The following is a 21,147-nucleotide window of genomic DNA, read 5'->3' on the forward strand; positions in this document are numbered from 1 at the left end:
GACATGGGGGGGTCAGAGGACATGGGGGGGAGTCAGAGGACATGGGGGGGGGTCAGGGGACATGGGGGGGGTCAGAGGGGGGGGATATCAGAAGACATTGGGGGGTCAGAGGACATGGGGGGCTATGAGAGGGGGGGGGAGTCAGAGGACATGGGGGGGGTCAGAGGACATGGGGGGGTATCAGAGGACATGGGGGGGTATCAGAGGACATGGGGAGGTATCAGAGGACATGGGGGGGAGTCAGAGGACATGGGGGGGGTCAGAGGACATGGGGGGGGGGGTCAGAGGACATGGGGGGGTATCACTTCTATTGTACGATGGAAGGGAATCCTATGACCTCGGACTCTCTAGGCTCCTCCTCCCATGCTCATCTCCAGGACTTCTCCCATCCTCTGGAACTCCCTACCCCACTCTGCCCCCTTTAGGAGATCCCTGAGAACTCACCTCCTCGGGGAAGCCTGCCCCTCCTCCACCCAACAACTGAACTCATATCTCTCATCAGTTCTAACCTTCCGTACCACTAGCCCCGCCCCATTAGATTGTAAGCTCCTATGAGCAGGGCCCTCCTGTATTTTATTGTACCTTTACCGCCCCCCCGCCCCCCCCTTATATGGTACAGCGCCGGTGCTCTATAAATCCTGTATAATAATAAATGACAGAAAGCACCCCCCCTCCCCCCCTGGTACTGACATCCTCCATGCAGCCGGGGATGAGGGGTTTCTGGGTCTTCAGACCACCAGAACTGTACAGATCGGGATCATCGATCGTCTGATAATGATTGGTGGTCGCACTGGGGGAGGGGCCGGCTTCACATTTACCACCCAGAACCAACACTGCCCCGCCCTCTGTTGTGTGATTAGAGGGGTGGGGCCAGGGTCCTTGGGGGCGGGGTTCACTGCTGGACTTCCCACAAGGTATCAGAGGTCACAGTGAATGTCCAAACTCCACCCATAATGATCAGGTGTGTCCGGGCCACTCCCCTCATACTGGTCCTCAGGGGAGGCCCTCCCTCCTGTCCTATTGGGGTGTCATGGTGGTCCTCTGGTGGTGTCACACTACCTGGGGGACTCTATTTCCCGGCACGCACCTCCCTTCCCATGGGGGGGACTCTATTTCCCGGCACGCACCTCCCTTCCCGTGGGGGGACTCTATTTCCCGGCACGCACCTCCCTTCCCGTGGGGGGCCTCTATTTCCCGGCACGCAGCTCCCTTCCTGTGGGGGACTCTATTTCCCGGCATACACCTCCCTTCCTGTGGGGGGACTCTATTTCCCGGCATACACCTCCCTTCCTGTGGGGGGACTCTATTTCCCAGCATACACCTCCCTTCCTGTGGGGGGACTCTATTTCCCGGCATACACCTCCCTTCCTGTGGGGACTATTTCCCGGCATACACCTCCCTTCCTGTGGGGACTCTATTTCCCGGCACGCACCTCCCTTCCTGTGGGGACTATTTCCCGGCATACACCTCCCTTCCTGTGGGGACTCTATTTCCCGGCACACACCTCCCTTCCTGTGGGGACTATTTCCCGGCATACACCTCCCTTCCTGTGGGGACTCTATTTCCCGGCACACACCTCCCTTCCTGTGGGGACTCTATTTCCCGGCATACACCTCCCTTCCTGTGGGGACTCTATTTCCCAGCTCCCACCTCACTTCCTGTCAGGATTCTCTCGTTCAGCTCTTACAGGTCCCTGACCCGCCTCGGCTCTAGGGAGAGTACGTCACAACATCTGCGCATGCGCAGTGAGGCTCTAGGACGCGCTGTCCTATTGGGGTGTCATGGTGGTCCTCTGGTGGTGTCACACTACCTGGGGGACTCTATTTCCCGGCACGCACCTCCCTTCCTGTGGGGGGGACTCTATTTCCCGGCACGCACCTCCCTTCCCATGGGGGGGACTCTATTTCCCGGCACGCACCTTCCTTCCCGTGGGGGGCCTCTATTTCCCAGCACGCACCTTCCTTCCCGTGGGGGGCCTCTATTTCCCGGTACGCACCTCCCTTCCCGTGGGGGACTCTATTTCCCGGCACGCACCTCCCTTCCCGTGGGGGACTCTATTTCCCGGCACGCACCTCCCTTCCCGTGAGGGACTCTATTTCCCGGCACGCACCTTCCTTCCCGTGGGGGACTCTATTTCCCGGCACGCACCTCCCTTCCCGTGGGGGACTCTATTTCCCAGCACGCACCTCCCTTCCCGTGGGGGACTCTATTTCCCGGCACGCACCTTCCTTCCCGTGGGGGGCCTCTATTTCCCGGCACGCAGCTCCCTTCCTGTGGGGGGACTCTATTTCCCGGCATACACCTCCCTTCCTGTGGGGACTCTATTTCCCAGCATACACCTCCCTTCCTGTGGGGGGACTCTATTTCCCGGCACGCACCTCCCTTCCTGTGGGAACTATTTCCCGGCACGCACCTCCCTTCCTGTGGGGACTCTATTTCCCGGCACACACCTCTCTTCCTGTGGGGACTCTATTTCCCGGCACACACCTCCCTTCCTGTGGGGGGACTCTATTTCCCGGCATACACCTCCCTTCCTGTGGGGACTCTATTTCCCAGCATACACCTCCCTTCCTGTGGGTACTCTATTTCCCAGCTCCCACCTCACTTCCTGTCAGGATTCTCTCGTTCAGCTCTTACAGGTCCCTGACCCGCCTCGGCTCTAGGGAGAGTACGTCACAACATCTGCGCATGCGCAGTGAGGCTCTAGGACGCGCTTCGGGAGCGAGCGAAGGCCTCTACAAGGCAGAGTACAGCGCTGGTTGTCATGGAGCCCGCCGGCCGGAAAGAGAAATCCAAACCCAAAGAGTCTGTGAGCCGCCTGGAGAAAGCCAAACAGAAGAGCGCCCAGCAGGAGCTGAAACAGCGCCAGAGAGCCGAGGTACCCGCCCGCCATTCCCTCCCTGTGCGGCTCCGGCCGCCATCTTACTACACCCAGCTCTGTTATCGCTGCTGTGTCCGCCATCTTACTACTCCCACATCTCTGTCCGCTTTCTTATTACACCCTTCCTTTAGTTGCCACTTCCTGTGTCCGCCATCTTACTACACCCACATCTCTGTCCGCCTTATTAGTTGCCACATCCTTTAGTTGCCACTTCCTGTGTCCGCCATCTTACTACACCTATCTTCTTTGCCACTTTGGGAATTAGGGCCTGAACTCCAGAGATAGATCACTGATCACAGGACAGGGGCGGGGTCACAGGACAGTTGGCGGAGTCAGGAACACCAGATGAAGATTACCGATCACAGGACAGGAGATCAGTGAGCACGGGGCAGGGGGAGGAGTTGGGAACACCAAAAGGAGATCAGTGAGCACTGGACAGGGGGCGGAGTTGGGAACACCAGAAGGAGATCAGTGAGCACTGGACAGGGGGAGGAGTTGGGAACACCAGAAGGAGATCAGCGAGCACGGGACAGGGGGAGGAGTTGGGAACACCAGAAGGAGATCAGTGAGGACAGGGGGCAGAGTTGGGAACACCAGAAGGAGATCAGTGAAGACAGGACAGGGGGAGGAGTTGGGAACACCAGGAGATCAGTGAGCATGGGACAGGGGGTGGAGTTGGGAACACCAGAAGGAGATCAGTGAGGTCAGGGGGTGGAGTTGGGAACACCAGGAGATCAGTGAGCATGGGACAGGGGGTGGAGTTGGGAACACTAGAAGGAGATCAGCGAGGACAGGGGCAGAGTTGGGAACACCAGAAGATCAGTGAGGACAGGGGGCGGAGTTGGGAACACTAGAAGGAGATCAGTGAGGACAGGGGGCGGAGTTGGGAACACCAGAAGGAGATCAGTGAGGACAGGGGGCGGAGTTGGGAACACCAGAGCGGTGCAGATCTTGCTCATGAATCCAGGTGGAGTTTTGTCTTCTAGTTGGGGGTGGAGTGAGGAGGAACCTCCGACAGGTCATTTCTTTCTGTGACCCCCTCCTGTCAGTGTTCCTTCCCTGTGACACCAGAACATAAAATCAGAGGCACAGGGGTCACCAGGACAGGAAGTAGGTAGATGTAGCAGAGTGGGGCCATGTGACTGGTTGTCTGTAGCCACCAGCAGTGATCTTCTCTGATTGGCTCCCTTCTGGTCTTGTAACTCCCCCATTGGACGTGTTCTGAAGACTACAGGACACCTCCCCCATGTTATGGAGAGTTGCCGGGGGGGAAGGGGAGGAGGGTCTCTATCGTCCTGTTCTGGGGTGACAACATAACATTGCTCCTCCATAGATACAATGAATGAGCGTTGTCACCCCGGGACAGGAAGTGTGTAATTGGCGGGATCTCCGGCTCCTGGACCCTCACATGTGAGGACGGGGATCTGAGATGAGGGATTTCTGATGATCTCTCCCGCCGGTGACACCCCGAGTCTCCACTGACGGGCCGGTGACACCCCGAGTCTCCACTGACGGGCCGGTGACACCCCGAGTCTCCTCTGATGGGCCGGTGACACCCCAAGTCTCCACTGACGGGCCGGTGACACCCCGAGTCTCCTCTGACGGGCCGGTGACACCCCAAGTCTCCTCTGACGGGCCGGTGACACCCCGAGTCTCCTCTGACGGGCCGGTGACACCCCGAGTCTCCTCTGACGGGCCGGTGACACCCCGAGTCTCCTCTGACGGGCCGGTGACACCCCGAGTCTCCTCTGACGGGCCGGTGATATCAGGTTGTCCATAGATCGGGTCGCCTTATCCCCCAATGGCGGTTGTGCTGTGTGTGGGCCGACACCCGGATAGATTGTGCCCACCATTGTGTCCTGCTCACTTCTTCCAATCTGATTGGACGATCCTACAACAAGGGTCTGTGAATGGACAGTCCAGGCAGATGTGGTGTTCTGTAGATCAGGTGGGTGTGGAGGAGATTGTACAATCCGGTTGGAAAGTGTATGGTGGGGTGAGGACCCTGTGTGGTCAGTCGCTCTCACCTGGCACGGGTCAGGAGGAGGTCAGCAATGGCCGCCGTGGTATCTGTTGGGGTTCATTCACCCCGACTCAGGACCGGGTCACATCCCCCAGAGATGGGGGGAGGGGGGCTCGGCCTGGGAACCAATCAGCTTCCAGGATTTATAGTCAAAGCTTTATAGAACAAGCTGAAGGTAGAAGCCGATTGGCTCCCGTCTACGGGGGGGGGGGGGCTCCGCATTCTGAGGGCCCCCCCAATGTTGCAGCTCAGACCTGAGTGACTGCACCTGACCCGGGGATCCCTGAGGAAGCTGGAAATCATTGTACAGGTACAGCTACTGCACTGCTACCGCACCGCTACCGCGCCCCTACCGCACCGCTACCGCACCCCTACCGAACTGCTACCGCGCCCCTACCGCACCCCTACCGAACTGCTACCGCGCCCCTACCGCACCGCTACCGCACCCCTACCGAACTGCTACCGCACCGCTACCGCACCCCTACCGAACTGCTACCGCACCGCTACCGCGCCCCTACCGAACTGCTACCGCACCTCTACTGCGCCCCTACCGAACTGCTACCGCGCCCCTACCGCACCGCTACCGCACCCCTACCGAACTGCTACCGCACCCCTACCGAACTGCTACCGCGCCCCTACCGAACTGCTACCGCGCCCCTACCGCACCGCTACCGCACCCCTACCGAACTGCTACCGCACCCCTACCGAACTGCTACCGCACCCCTACCGAACTGCTACCGCACCCCTACCGAACTGCTACCGCGCCCCTACCGCACCGCTACCGCACCCCTACCGAACTGCTACCGCACCGCTACCGCGCCCCTACCGCACCGCTACCGCGCCCCTACCGCACCGCTACCGCACCCCTACCACGCCCCTACCGCACCGCTACCGCGCCCCTACCGCACCGCTACCGCACCGCTACTAGGTCACTGCTACTACACCCCGGACCCCAGTGCTCTCCAGGTGGTGTGCGGAGCGGCTGTGTGGAGAATACTGGAGGTCATTCGCTCAGCACAGTGGTGACTACAGTGTCTTCTGATTGGACGAGGCAGATATTGTGATGTCACCACCCATCTCTCTACCTCATCCAAGTAGTAGGGATGTAGTAGCGGTGTGGTAGTAGGGATGTAGAGGTGTAGTAGGGATGTAGTAGCGGTGAGGTAGTAGGGATGTAGAGGTGTAGTAGGGATGTAGAGGTGTAGTAGGGATGTAGTAGCGGTGTGGTAGTAGGGATGTAGTAGCGGTGTGGTAGTAGGGATGTAGTAGCGGTGAGGTAGTAGGGATGTAGAGGTGTAGTAGGGATGTAGTAGCGGTGTGGTAGTAGGGATGTAGTAGCGGTGTGGTAGTAGGGATGTAGTAGCGGTGTGGTAGTAGGGATGTAGAGGTGTAGTAGGGATGTAGTAGCGGTGAGGTAGTAGGGATGTAGAGGTGTAGTAGGGATGTAGTAGCGGTGTGGTAGTAGGGATGTAGTAGCGGTGAGGTAGTAGGGATGTAGAGGTGTAGTAGGGATGTAGTAGCGGTGTGGTAGTAGGGATGTAGTAGCGGTGTGGTAGTAGGGATGTAATAGCGGTGTGGTAGTAGGGATGTAGTAGCGGTGAGGTAGTAGGGATGTAGAGGTGTAGTAGGGATGTAGTAGCGGTGAGGTAGTAGGGATGTAGTAGCGGTGAGGTTGTATGGATGTAGAGGTGTAGTAGGGATGTAGTAGCGGTGAGGTTGTATGGATGTAGAGGTGTAGTAGGGATGTAGTAGCGGTGAGGTTGTATGGATGTAGAGGTGTAGTAGGGATGTAGTAGCGGTGAGGTAGTAGGGATGTAGGGATGTAGTAGGGATGTAGTAGCGGTGAGGTTGTAGGGATGTAGGGATGTAGTAGCGGTGTAGTAGGGATGTAGTAGCGGTGTCTACCTCATTGATTTGCAGCCTGTACAGCGAGGGTCAGGTGACCAGCAGAGGGCGGTCTGGGCCTGGTGAGCACCAATCAGAGTGCAGTGCGGAGGGACGACCTGTAAAGTTGGGTCTGTAGTAGGAGCTGCATAAGCCACGCCTCCTCTGTAGTGCCGGCTCCTGCCCCATGCCGAGTGACACCACCTGCACCCCACCTCTTACCCCGGCTGGCGGTCTCCAGAGTGGTGTCAGCGGCAGGAGAGATCCTCAGGTCAGTGTGAAGCCGTATACCGGCCATAATAGTACAGGGCTGCTTTCACACTGATCTGCTGCGGACTACCCACACCCGGGTGCACCTTCCCTGCACTCAGCCATAGACATCCATTATATTCTGTGGGGTTGATGCATTCTCAAAAAGCGCACCAAAGTACCTGAATGCAGAGAGCGCCCCGCCCACAGGGTACAGGGCGAGTCTAACCCGGGTGTGGGCAAACCGCAGCAGATCAGTGTGAAAGCAGCCTGATAGGGGCTCCCAACAGTAAGGGCTCATTTACATATGCAGTTTGGAGGGATGGGGGACACCACAGCATTAGCACACTGGACCCCCCCCACATTCAGCATTAGCACACTGGACCCCCCCCACCCCCCACATTCAGCATTAGCACACTGCCCCCCCACATTCAGCATTAGCACACTGCCCCCCCACATTCAGCATTAGCACACTGCCCCCCCACATTCAGCATTAGTACACTGGGACCCCCCCCACATTCAGCATTAGCACACTGCCCCCCATATTCAGCATTAGTACACTGGGACCCCCCCCACATTCAGCATTAGTACATTGGACCCCCCCCCACATTCAGCATTAGTACACTGGACCCCCCCCCACATTCAGCGTTAGTACACTGGACCCCCCCCCCCCCCCCACATTCAGCATTAGTACACTGGACCCCCCCCCACATTCAGCATTAGTACACTGGACCCCCCCCCCACATTCAGCATTAGTACACTGGACCCCCCCCACATTCAGCATTAGTACACTGGACCCCCCCCCCACATTCAGCATTAGTACACTGGACCCCCCCCCCCCACATTCAGCATTAGTACACTGGACCCCCCCCCCCCCCCACATTCAGCATTATTACACTGGACCCCCCCCCCACATTCAGCATTATTACACTGGGACCCCCCCCCCACATTCAGCATTAGTACACTGGACCCCCCCCACATTCAGCATTAGTACACTGGACCCCCCCCCCACATTCAGCATTAGTACACTGGACCCCCCCCCCACATTCAGCATTAGTACACTGGACCCCCCCCCACATTCAGCATTAGTACACTGGACCCCCCCCCCCCCCACATTCAGCATTAGTACACTGGACCCCCCCCCCCACATTCAGCATTATTACACTGGGACCCCCCCCCCCCACATTCAGCATTAGTACACTGGACCCCCCACATTCAGCATTAGTACACTGGACCCCCCCCCCACATTCAGCATTAGTACACTGGACCCCCCCCCCCACATTCAGCATTAGTACACTGGACCCCCCCCACATTCAGCATTAGTACACTGGACCCCCCCCCCCCCACATTCAGCATTAGTACACTGGACCCCCCCCACATTCAGCATTAGTACACTGGACCCCCCCCCCCCCACATTCAGCATTAGTACACTGGACCCCCCCCCCCACATTCAGCGTTAGTACACTGGGACCCCCCCCCCACATTCAGCATTAGTACACTGGACCCCCCCCCCCCCCCCCCACATTCAGCATTAGTACACTGGACCCCCCCCCCCCACATTCAGCATTAGTACACTGGACCCCCCCCCCCCACATTCAGCGTTAGTACACTGGGACCCCCCCCCCCCACATTCAGCATTAGTACACTGGACCCCCCCCCCCCCCACATTCAGCATTAGTACACTGGACCCCCCCCCCCCACATTCAGCGTTAGTACACTGGACCCCCCCCCCACATTCAGCATTAGTACACTGGACCCCCCCCCCCACATTCAGCGTTAGTACACTGGACCCCCCCCCCCACATTCAGCATTAGTACACTGGACCCCCCCCCCCCACATTCAGCATTAGTACACTGGACCCCCCCCCCCACATTCAGCATTAGTACACTGGACCCCCCCCCCACATTCAGCATTAGTACACTGGACCCCCCCCCCCCCCACATTCAGCATTATTACACTGGGACCCCCCCCCCACATTCAGCATTAGTACACTGGACCCCCCCCACATTCAGCATTAGTACACTGGACCCCCCCCACATTCAGCATTAGTACACTGGACCCCCCCCCACATTCAGCATTAGTACACTGGACCCCCCCCCCACATTCAGCATTATTACACTGGACCCCCCCCACATTCAGCATTAGTACACTGGACCCCCCCCACATTCAGCATTAGTACACTGGACCCCCCCCACATTCAGCATTAGTACACTGGACCCCCCCCCCCCCACAATTCAGCGTTAGTACACTGGGACCCCCCCCCCCACATTCAGCATTAGTACACTGGACCCCCCCCCCACATTCAGCATTAGTACACTGGACCCCCCCCCCCCCCCACATTCAGCATTAGTACACTGGACCCCCCCCCCCCCCACATTCAGCATTAGCACACCGGGACCCCCCCCCCCCACACACACATATTCAACTTTAGTACACTGCCCCCCCTCCCCCCCATGTATTTTCCAGACGTTCCTATTGTACTGTCTGATGATCATGTGCCCCCAGCACCCCCACCACGTCCCACAATGCACTGCTGGTGCCTCTGAATTGGTCACTTTGCATTGTGGGAGAGGTGGGGGGTACCTGTCTGGGGGGGGTGGGGGGTGAACTGTACCCCCACCATGTGACGGGGCCCTTTAGACAGCGGGTACCATGATGGGTGCAGTAACCCATAGCAACCAGACGGGTTCTGAGGTCACGCTGACCGCACATTTTACCTGCACCGCCTCGGACGGCCACATTTGGGGGTTCCTCCTCTGCGATATCCCCCCCCCCCCCGGGGCGACTATTAACCCCCCCAGTGCTGAGGGCAGCGGCATTGTGTCGGGTGGTTGTCAGGCGTGTGCAGTTCCTGAGATGCCCATGGTGTGAGTCATACATGTAACTACATGAGTGTGCAGCCCGGGGGGAGGGAGGGTATGGGGCCGCCAGCCTCAGCACTGCAGGGGTTAAGTTGTGGCCCCGGGGTTCCGGTGACCCGCGTTGGGAATGAATGGCCAGTCCGCTCATCTTTCTACATTCTGCCTTTATTGCCAGCATTGGGGGGTAAAAAACAAAGAGACGGGAGCTGCTTACAGGAAGGAGAGGCGACACCAGTGGCCCCTCACCGCGCTGAGATTATACTTCCACAGGGGCCCCGCGGGCTCTGAGCGCCCTTACGAGTAGATGGTCATCTTCATCCATTCCGGGAGCCGGATCTGAATCTGGCCGTTGCCCTCCCGGTCCAAGGCTTTGAAGGCCCGGAACATGCAGTCCATGCGGACCAGGCTGCTGATGAAGCTGTCAAAGTTCACGTTGCCTCGATCGTCGGCGTAGCGGCGGACCAGCAGCTGGTGAAGTTGTTCGTTGAGCTGGAAGCCGGCAGCTTGGATGGCGGCCGGCATGGAGGCGGGCGGGGATGTAGCCCGTCTTCTCCGTGTCGAACTGTTTGTAGATACATTGCCACTTCTTGATGTTGTTCCAGAGATACTTGAACTCCTCGAAGCCCAACTTGCCCGTTCCATCGCTGTCCATGACGGCCACCATGCTGCGGCACGTGTCGATGCTGAAGCCGTCGGTCTTCAGGTCCTGGTGCTTGGCCACGACCTTGTTCAGGACGTTCTGGAGCTCCGCGGGGTCAACTTCCATGTCCTCCCCAGCCAGCTGCCGGAAGAGGCGACGGAACTGCTTCTGCTCGTCGTTCTCGGTGGCTTCTTGTTGGTAAACGTTGGCGGATGGAGGAGGGGGAGGCTCCGGCTTGTAGCTTGCAATGGCATCGCCGATAAGTCCAAGAATTCCCCCAAGGATGTTCATTCCTTGTCCACCGCCTCCCCCGGGGCCTCCGGCTCCTGCAAAGAGCTTCCCGGGGCCTCCAGCCTGTCCACCACCACCACTTAGACTGCCAATGGCACCTTTTAAGAACTTTCCGGCACCTCCAGCTTGTCCAGAACTTGCCAGACCACTGATGGTTCCTAGGATGTTGCCGACACCTCCACCACCACCACCACCACCACCACCTTGACCTCCGGCACTTCTGCCTTGCCCAGATCCTGCAAGGCCGCTGATGGCTCCTTGTAGAAGGTTTCCAACACCTGCAGCTCCTCCACCTCCGCCTTGGCCTGAACCTGCCAGGCCGCTGATGGCCCCTTGTAGGACATTTCCAATTCCTCCTCCACCACCTCCTCCTCCTCCTCCTCCGGCTTTAAGGCTGTTCAGTATAAACATCTTGTCTGATGTGCAGGAGGACCGGGCTGGGGGTCCTGTGCAGAGGAGCAGGGACCGGGCTGGGGGTCCTGTGCAGAGGAGCAGGGACCGGGCTGGGGGTCCTGTGCAGAGGAGCAGGGACCGGGCTGGGGGTCCTGTGCAGAGGAGCAGGGACCGGGCTGGGGGTCCTGTGCAGAGGAGCAGGGACCGGGCTGGGGGTCCTGTGCAGAGGAGCAGGGACCGGGCTGGTGCAGAAATGCTCTCGTCCTCCTCGGCCTCACTAGGGAGGAAAACAGAATAGTTGAGTCAGAGCTCGGCTCCACCCGCACACATTGAGGGAGGGCAGCCAATAGGAGAGCCATCCCAAAACATTCCTTCCAAATTGTATGACCCGCCCATCCCCAGCCAGAGGGAGAATCCCCTCCCTCCCCCCCCCACCCAGCTCTGCATTCTGCATCAGATGTCGTTCAGCTGCACCCCGCCCCGTCCTCAGCGCCCTCCATTACTCTGTTGGAGCTCCTCCTCCTATTCTGCTGCTACAATGTCTCTGGAGGGATTCATATCCCCCATCCTGTCCTCCATCGTGTCCCCCATCGTGTCCCCCATCCTGTCCCCCATCCTGTCCCCCATCCTGTCCCCCATCGTGTCCCCCATCGTGAAGTTTGCCGCTCCGCTCTTCACAATCCGCTGAAATCTGCGGCAGAACCGGCGTGCGCTCCCCGGAGTCCGCTGGGAGTTTAACTCTTTGTTTGCTATCACACATAGAAATGAATGAGCTGCGAGGACCCCCTCCCCTCTCCCTTGACTGTGAGGAACCCCTCCCCTCTTCCCTGACTGTGAGGACCCCCTCCCCTTACTGTGAAGACCCCCTCCCCTCTCCCCTGACTGTGAGGACCCCCTCCCCTCTCCCTTGACTGTAAGGATCCCCTCCCCTCTCCCTTGACTGTAAGGATCCCCTCCCCTCTCCCCTGACTGTGAGGATCCCCTCCCCTGACTGTGAGGACCCCTCCCCTCTCCCTTGACTGTGAGGACCCCCTCCCCTCTCCCCTGACTGTGAGGACCCCTCCCCTCTCCCTTGACTGTGAGGACCCCCTCCCCTCTCCCCTGACTGTGAGGACCCCCTCCCCTCTCCCCTGACTGTGAGGACCCCTCCCCTCTCCCTTGACTGTGAGGAACCCCTCCCCTGACTGTGAGGACCCCCTCCCCTGACTGTGAAGACCCCCTCCCCTCTCCCCTGACTGTGAGGACCCCCTCCCCTCTCCCTTGACTGTAAGGATCCCCTCCCCTCTCCCTTGACTGTAAGGATCCCCTCCCCTCTCCCGTGACTGTGAGGACCCCCTCCCCTCTCCCCTGACTGTAAAGAACCCCTCCAGATGTCAGTTCACATGTTCAGACCTGGGGGGGGCCTCTATTATAAAGATTGCATCCAGTACCAGCATGGTCATCCCCCCTCTTCTCTCTGTCCATTGTTGGGGGACCCCCTGGCAGCTTTCTGGGCCACCATTGCTTAATGTTGGGTCTCCCGGGGAGGGGGGCGCCCAGTAATAGAGGGTCACCGGGGGGAGGGGCGCCCAGTAATAGAGGGTCACCGGGGGGAGGGGCGCCCAGTAATAGAGGGTCTCCGGGGGGAGGGGCGCCCAGTAATAGAAGGTCACCGGGGGGAGGGGCGCCCAGTAATAGAAGGTCACCGGGGGAGGGGGTGCAGCCAGATCTCTGCAGTCTGTAATACGGGGCACTGACTGGTTGCTATGAGCAACAGACATATTCTTTGTACCGGGTGCCATGGCAACAAACTGCCCCCTGAGCCCGCCCCCTGCTCAGGGTTATAAATAGGCGCGCTCTGCGGTATAAATAGACCGGCTGAGCCGATACATGCGGCCAATGTGACCCCAATGTGTGACCCCAGTGTGTGATGTGTGACCCCAATGTGTGACCCCAGTGTGTGATGTGTGACCCCAATGTGTGACCCCAGTGTGTGATGTGTGACCCCAATGTATGACCCCAGTGTGTGATGTGTGACCCCAATGTGTGACCCCAGTGTGTGATGTGTGACCCCAATGTGTGACCCCAATGTGTGATGTGTGACCCCAATGTGTGATGTGTGACCCCAATAGGTCCTTGTCACCCGTGTGTGCAGTGACAGGTGTGTGTATGTGTGGTGTACCCCCCCCCCCCCCCCGGGGACACGTGACACATACTGAACACATGCATTGTACTCCTCCGGAGACGCCCTGGTAAGGAGGGTGTGAGAATCCTCCAAAGTATTTCACCCCGGGGGCAGAGAATTACCCCCCCCCCCCCATCCAGCCGGTTTTTCTGGCTGATCTCCTATACTCTGCCCAGATCTGATTGTAGAGATACTCGGGGATCAGTGACACCGACACCACCGCCTACTACCGAGTGTCACACGCCCCCATCCACGGGACTCCCACCATAGTACTCCCTCCATGGAACTCCACCCATAATACTCCCCCCACAGTACTCCCTCCATGGAACTCCACCCATAATACTCCCCCCACAGTACTCCCTCCATGGAACTCCACCCATAATACTCCCCCCATAGTACTCCCTCCATGGAACTCCACCCATAATACTCCCCCCACAGTACTCCCTCCATGGAACTCCACCCATAATACTCCCCCCACAGTACTCCCTCCATGGAACTCCACCCATAATACTCCCCCCATAGTACTCCCCCCATAGTACTCCCTCCATGGAACTCCACCCATAATACTCCACCCACAATACTCCCTCCACAGGACTCCACCCATAATACTCCCCCCATAGTACTCCTTCCATGGAACTCCACCCATAATACTCCACCCATAATACTCCACCCATAGTACTCCCACCCATAATACTCCCACCACGGGACTCCACCCATAATACTCCACCCACAGTACTCTGCCCTTATGTCATACTGATGACCCCAGCCAACCCTAATCGCACCCCCCAAAGTACCCCAATACCATCACCCCACCCATAGTACTCCACCACGGCCCCTCAGCTGAAGCAGCTCATACACAATGGTACCCCAAGCAAAGCGTCCCCTCCACAGAACTCCATCTATAGTACCCTAACCCTCAGTACTTTACCATCCCCACCACAGTACCCCAACCATAAAAACCTCGGCCAAATCCCCCATCCATCATCCCAATGGCCTCAGCCCATCACCCTTCCTTCCATAGATCCCCACTATCACCACCCTCATAGTCCGTATAAGGACCCGCCCTCTCCATCTCGGTACCCCAGTACTGTTCTCTCTGCCAGCCCCCCATAACTCCAGTACAGGGACCCCTCAGCAGAGATCCTCTTCTTCTCCGCCATCCCATTGGTCAGCCTCGTAGAACCAACCACAAGAGCAAAGCCCAATCCAGGCCCCGTCACCCCCCCCCCCCCATAGGTCAGAAGGAGAGAACACCACTGAGCCGCTCTCCACACCTCCGTAATCCTGACACAACTTTATTAACAGTGATTGGACAGAGACGCTCCGCAGGCCGCCATTGTTCGGTGTGTTTCGCCCCCTAGTGGGACCAATCCCGGAGTACTTCGATTATCGGCACTAGGGGGGCGAAACGTGTCGGGGAAGCCAGTCTGGGAGCGTCTCTGTCCAACTGCTGTCAATAAAGTTGTCAGGATTGCGGTTCTGCGGAGTGCGGATCCAGAGTGGTTTCTGCTGCACTTTGGACCTCCTACTCGCTGATCTGCTCCAATCTATGTAAAGATCCCAATGCTCCGCCCCCAATGCTCCACCCAGACCACACCCCTGAGCTCCATCATCAGAGGGCAACCTGGAGAACGGTCCGAACAGCCAATCAGAGCCCAGATTTCCCTTCACTGCTACTGATGAGAGAGTAGAAGGATCTGATTGGTTGCTGCCCCCAGGTAGACACGGGGGGTGGGGCGTCCTCATCTCCGCGGGTTTTGTCCTGGATCCGCGACGTGACGTTCCGTGTGGAGATGAACGAGTTCCTGTAGTCAGACATGGGGATCACAATTCATGCCGGGGGATGGGCGAGGCTCCGCCCACATTGTGGTTTACTTGGCGCTCACCCACCAGTTCGTGTTCAGCAGGATGTGGTGGAGAAGGTGGCCCCCGGGCCCCAGTCTGTGACGTCAGATCATGTCTGGAGACCTTGAGGTTTTCCTCCTGGCACAGAAGCCGAGATCATCACCCCGCGGGGGGCGTTTATAGGACCGCCGCGGGCCGGCAATTTACTTCCCTCACTAATAGTTCAGAATTGGGAGTCATAATTAGTGAGGTGATCTGTGCGAGTCGTCCAATCTGCCCAATGGCTGGGGGAGGGGTACTGACAGGAAGTCAGCTGTGCACAGCCAATGATCTTCCTCTCTGCTGACGTCTGTTGTGTATTTCATGGCGTGTGCCGCAGGTGACGGGTTCTCTTCATTTCAGATCTACGCCCTGAACAAGGTGATGACCGACTTGGAGCAGCAGCAGTTTGAAGCGTTCTGTAAACAGATGTCCGGGAAATAACGCCCACAGATGGCCAGATACTTCAATCCCAGTATGTCCACCATGGATGACCAGACGGGGTGCTCCCATCCCAGCTCCTCCACCATGGATGACCAGACACGGGGTGCTCCCATCCCAACTCCTCCACCTCTGATGACCAGACGGGGTGCTCCCATCCCAGCTCCTCCACCATGGATGACCAGACACGGGGTGCTACCATCCCAGCTCCTCCACCTCTGATGACCAGACGGGGTGCTCCCATCCCAACTCCTTCACCTCTGATGACCAGACACGGGGTGCTCCCATCCCAGCTCCTCCACCATGGATGACCAGACGGGGTGCTCCCATCCCAGCTCCTCCACCTCTGATGACCAGACGGGGTGCTCCCATCCCAACTCCTCCACCTCTGATGACCAGACACGGGGTGCTCCCATCCCAGCTCCTCCACCATGGATGACCAGACGGGGTGCTCCCATCCCAACTCCTCCACCATGGATGACCAGACGGGGTGCTCCCATCCCAACTCCTCCACCTCTGATGACCAGACGGGGTGCTCCCATCCCAACTCCTCCACCTCTGATGACCAGACACGGGGTGCTCCCATCCCAGCATCTCCACCATGGATGACCAGACACGGGTGCTCCCATCCCAACTCCTCCACCTCTGATGACCAGACACGGGGTGCTCCCATCCCAGCTCCTCCACCTCTGATGACCAGACGGGGTGCTCCCATCCCAACTCCTCCACCTCTGATGACCAGACGGGGTGCTCCCATCCCAACTCCTCCACCTCTGATGACCAGATGGGGTGCTCCCATCCCAACTCCTCCACCTCTGATGACCAGACGGGGTACTCCCATCCCAGCTCCTCCACCATGGATGACCAGACGGGGTGCTCCCATCCCAACTCCTCCACCTCTGATGACCAGACACGGGGTGTTCCCATCCCAACTCCTCCACCATAGATGACCAGAGACGGGGTGTTCCCATCCCAACTCCTCCACCATAGATGACCAGACACGGGTGCTCCCATCCCAGCTCCTCCACCATAGATGACCAGACGGGGTGCTCCCATCCCAACTCCTCCACCTCTGATGACCAGACACGGGGTGTTCCCATCTTAACTCCTCCACCATAGATGACCAGAGACGGGGTGTTCCCATCCCAACTCCTCCACCATAGATGACCAGACGGGGTGCTCCCATCCCAACTCCTCCACCTCTGATGACCAGACACGGGGTGTTCCCATCCCAACTCCTCCACCATAGATGACCAGAGACGGGGTGTTCCCATCCCAACTCCTCCACCATAGATGACCAGACACGGGTGCTCCCATCCCAGCTCCTCCACCATAGATGACCAGACGGGGTGCTCCCATCCCAACTCCTCCACCTCTGATGACCAGACACGGGGTGTTCCCATCCCAACTCCTCCACCATAGATGACCAGAGACGGGGTGCTCCCATCCCAACTCCTCCACCATGGATGACTAGACACGGGTGCTCCCATCCCAGCTCCTCCACCATGGATGACCAGACACGGGGTGCTCCCATCCCAACTCCTCCACCTCTGATGACCAGACACGGGGTGCTCCCATCCCAACTCCTCCACCTCTGATGACCAGACACGGGGTGTTCCCATCCCAACTCCTCCACCATAGATGACCAGAGACGGGTGCTCCCATCCCAACTCCTCCACCATGGATGACCAGACGGGGTGCTCCCATCCCAACTCCTCCACCACTCTGTACTTTTACTTGTTTTTATGTTGTTTTAGTGGAGTCACTGCTGATTTTTTTTTTTTGTACTTTTATTAAAATCTTTCATACGACCCGACTCTTCCCCGCTGAGCCAGGAGCCGCCGTCCACCACCAGTGACCCGGAACATTCACCCAGCAGAGGAACAAAAGTATTTTCTTCAGGTGATTCCGGGCGAGTCCAAACCAGGAGACTCCGCCCCTCTGAGAGTTCGTCTATTGTCCTCCCAGGGACACGCCTCCAATAAAGCTGCATCTGCCTGTAAATTCCTCCTAATTCTGTGTGATGGTCTCATTATCGGCCGAAACTCCGAACTTCTGATTATTTGTCCCAACATACAGACATCGGCCAATCAAACACGACCTTTCATTATTTATGTGTGAGCTCCAATCATTTCCTCCCCTCCCCCACTGATCAGACTGTACACTGTAACTTTGTAGGAGGGGGAGGCATTTCCTCAGTCTCCCCTCCCCCACTGATCAGACTGTACACTGTAACTTTGTAGGAGGGGGAGGCATTTCCTCAGTCTCCCCTCCCCCACTGATCAGACTGTACACTGTAACTTTGTAGAAGGAGGAGGCAGCATTTCCCACCCTCCACCAGTGTGGGTACGCCTACATGTCTTCCCACCCTCCTCCGCCAATGTGGACACGCCTACATATCTCCCCGCCCTCCTCCAGTGTGGGTGTGTCTACATGTCTTCCCACCTTCCTCTGCCAATGTGGGTGTACCTACATATCTTCCCGCCCTCCTCCACCAGTGTGGGCGTGCCTACGTCTTCCCGCCCTCCTCCTCCAGTGTGGGCGTGCCTACATGTCTTCGCGCCCTCCTCCACCAGTGTGGGCGTGCCTACGTCTTCCCGCCCTTCTCCTCCAGTGTGGGTGTGCCTACATGTCTTCCCACTCTCCCCTGCCAATGTGGGTGTGCCTACGTCTTCCCGCCCTCCTCCACCAGTGTGGGTGTGCCTACGTCTTCCCGCCCTCCTCCACCAGTGTGGGTGTGCCTACGTCTTCCCGCCCTCCTCCACCAGTGTGGGTATGCCTACGTCTTCCCGCCCTCCTCCACCAGTGTGGGTGTGCCTACGTCTTCCCGCCCTCCTCCTCCAGTGTGGGCGTGCCTACGTCTTCCCGCCCTCCTCCACCAGTGTGGGTGTGCCTACGTCTTCCTGCCCTCCTCCACCAGTGTGGGTGTGCCTACGTCTTCCCGCCCTCCTCCAGTGTGGGTGTGCCTACACATGTGACCATCAGAGTGTATGGTCAGCCTAAAGGAAATAAACAGGAAAACATTGCTGACCTCCGAAAAATGCTACTTGACTGACATACTAGTCATTTGACCCATTTCATGGAACCAGCCCACAGCAGCCTATGCTCCTCCCACTGATAGGATATATGAAGGAAGAGTGCGTGGCCAATTGTTCTTATCTCAGCAGTGTTACCGGACTGTAAGCTCAACACCCTGACCACCAGTAGAGGGCGAAGCTGCAGATCTCAATATAAAATACAATTATCCGGCAATAAAGGGACAACCAGACAACCTTTTCACAGTTTATTGTGACATTTCTCTGCGGTGCTGTAACATGATCCGGGTCATATCAGGATTTGCACCTTTTGTTACATCTAAACAACTGCAGATCTGAGACGGAGGAGAACCATGAGATCAACGTCTCCCTCTACATTGGGATGGACATCTCACCAGGTTCTGAGATAAGGCTGAGAAGCTTCTCATGGGGCCTGGTCATGGTGTATCTAGTGGTAGATGGTCACTTCCAGATGGAAGGTGTCATGGTGAAGATGGCTGCTAGCTTCTCCAAGACATTTCTTCAGACCCAACAGCCACACTCAAGGGAAGGAACTTGGTCCATGTAGAGAGGAATACAAAGACCAGGACATTGGGGAGACGAGGCAACCTCCACGAAACAAAAGGTCCAGCATAGGAGGGCAGATTCTACAGGTCAAGACTCGAACTAGGAGGGCAGATTCTACAGGTCGAGACTCGAACTAGGAGGGCAGATTCTACAGGTCGAGACTCGAACTAGGAGGGCAGATTCTACAGGTCGAGACTAGACCTAGGAGGGCAGATTCTACAGGTCGAGACGAGACCTAGGAGGGCAGATTCTACAGGTCGAGACTAGACCTAGGAGGGCAGATTCTACAGGTTGAGACGAGACCTAGAAGGACAAATTCTTCAATTGAAGATTCCCATAGGAGGTCAGATACTACAGGTCAAGACTCGAACTAGGAGGGCAGATTCTACAGGTCGAGACTAGACCTAGGAGGTCAGATACTACAGGTCAAGACTCAAACTAGGAGGGCAGATTCTACAGGTCGAGACTAGACCTAGGAGGGCAGATTCTACAGGTCGAGACTCGAACTAGGAGGGCAGATTCTACAGGTCGAGACTCGAACTAGGAGGGCAGATTCTACAGGTCGAGACTAGACCTAGGAGGGCAGATTCTACAGGTCGAGACTAGACCTAGGAGGGCAGATTCTACAGGTCGAGACGAGACCTAGAAGGACAAATTCTTCAATTGAAGATTCCCATAGGAGGTCAGATACTACAGGTCAAGACTCGAACTAGGAGGGCAGATTCTACAGGTCGAGACTAGACCTAGGAGGGCAGATTCTACAGGTCGAGACTAGACCTAGGAGGGCAGATTCTACAGGTCGAGACTAGACCTAGGAGGGCAGATTCTACAGGTCGAGACTAGACCTAGGAGGGCAGATTCTACAGGTCGAGACTAGACCTAGGAGGGCAGATTCTACAGGTCGAGACTAGACCTAGGAGGGCAGATTCTACAGGTCGAGACTAGACCTAGGAGGGCAGATTCTACAGGTCGAGACGAGACCTAGGAGGGCAGATTCTACAGGTCGAGACGAGACCTAGGAGGGCAGATTCTACAGGTCGAGACGAGACCTAGAAGGACAAATGCTTCAGTTGAAGATTCCCATAGGAGGTCAGATACTACAGGTCAAGACTCAACATAATAGGTCAAATTCTACAAGTCAAGACCCCGGCTTAGGAGAATCAACTGGTCAAGGTCTGTCGTAGGACAATTTCTACAGGTCAAGACACAACATAGGAGGTCAAATTTTACAGGTCAAGACACCTACATTCTTTCAGGCCAGGGCAGTAAGGTGCACATTTTGGACAGCTGGTTCACAAGAGAATATCTACGTCAAACTGGGACAACCATCCTTGAACAGGGGTGGAGGCCTCCAACACCATCTATCATCCCCATATAATGCCACTTTATCATCTCCACCCTGGCAATTTGACAATTCAAACCTCAGTCATGTGAATGGAAGGACTGACACCCATGCAGACTTCCTGGTGCCAAGGATGGGGATGATGTAACTAGAACAGGGCGGTCCCCCAGCCTTCCCAACCTCCACCTGTACCTGGACAACATATGCCATGGCACATTCCATGATTGAAGGCCTCTACCTATGTGGAGATGAATGTTGGGGGATCTTCAGTGTCTTGGAGAATTTACGAAACGTCTTCAGCATTACAGAACATGTCCATGTGGATGTGACCACCTACTACTCACCTGATTACAGTTCAGGTAGCCAATCACAGACCAGAGTTTAGTTCTCATACACCAGAGAAGAATCAGATTTGGGTGGAATGAAGTGAAAGCAGATTAAAAACGAAAACTGAGGCCGTCAAATTGCTGAGGTGCAATGTCCTCCCTCCTG

At 57.3% G+C, this 21,147-nt stretch overlaps 1 protein-coding gene and 2 pseudogenes across 1 annotated transcript; 2 read left to right on the top strand and 1 right to left on the bottom strand.

The window, feature by feature from the left end:
• Positions 1–2,588: 2,588 nt before the first annotated feature.
• Positions 2,589–17,725, top strand: SVBP (small vasohibin binding protein). The gene is made up of 3 exons (XM_089668085.1): positions 2,589–2,878; positions 15,634–15,745; positions 17,547–17,725. The coding sequence occupies exons 1-2, from the start codon at positions 2,765–2,767 to the stop codon at positions 15,712–15,714; spliced, it is 195 nt and encodes a 64-aa protein (XP_089524211.1). The 5' UTR covers positions 2,589–2,764; the 3' UTR covers positions 15,715–15,745; positions 17,547–17,725.
• LOC149427372 (calpain small subunit 1-like) lies at positions 10,048–11,563 on the bottom strand (annotated as a pseudogene).
• Positions 15,753–17,725, top strand: LOC149427373 (uncharacterized; annotated as a pseudogene).
• Positions 17,726–21,147: the final 3,422 nt, after the last annotated feature.

This window comes from Staurois parvus, unplaced genomic scaffold (genome assembly GCF_062004578.1).
Source record: "Staurois parvus isolate SC_StPar_1 unplaced genomic scaffold, SC_StPar_1.0 ptg003812l, whole genome shotgun sequence".
Classification (NCBI taxonomy): Eukaryota; Metazoa; Chordata; class Amphibia; order Anura; family Ranidae; genus Staurois; species Staurois parvus.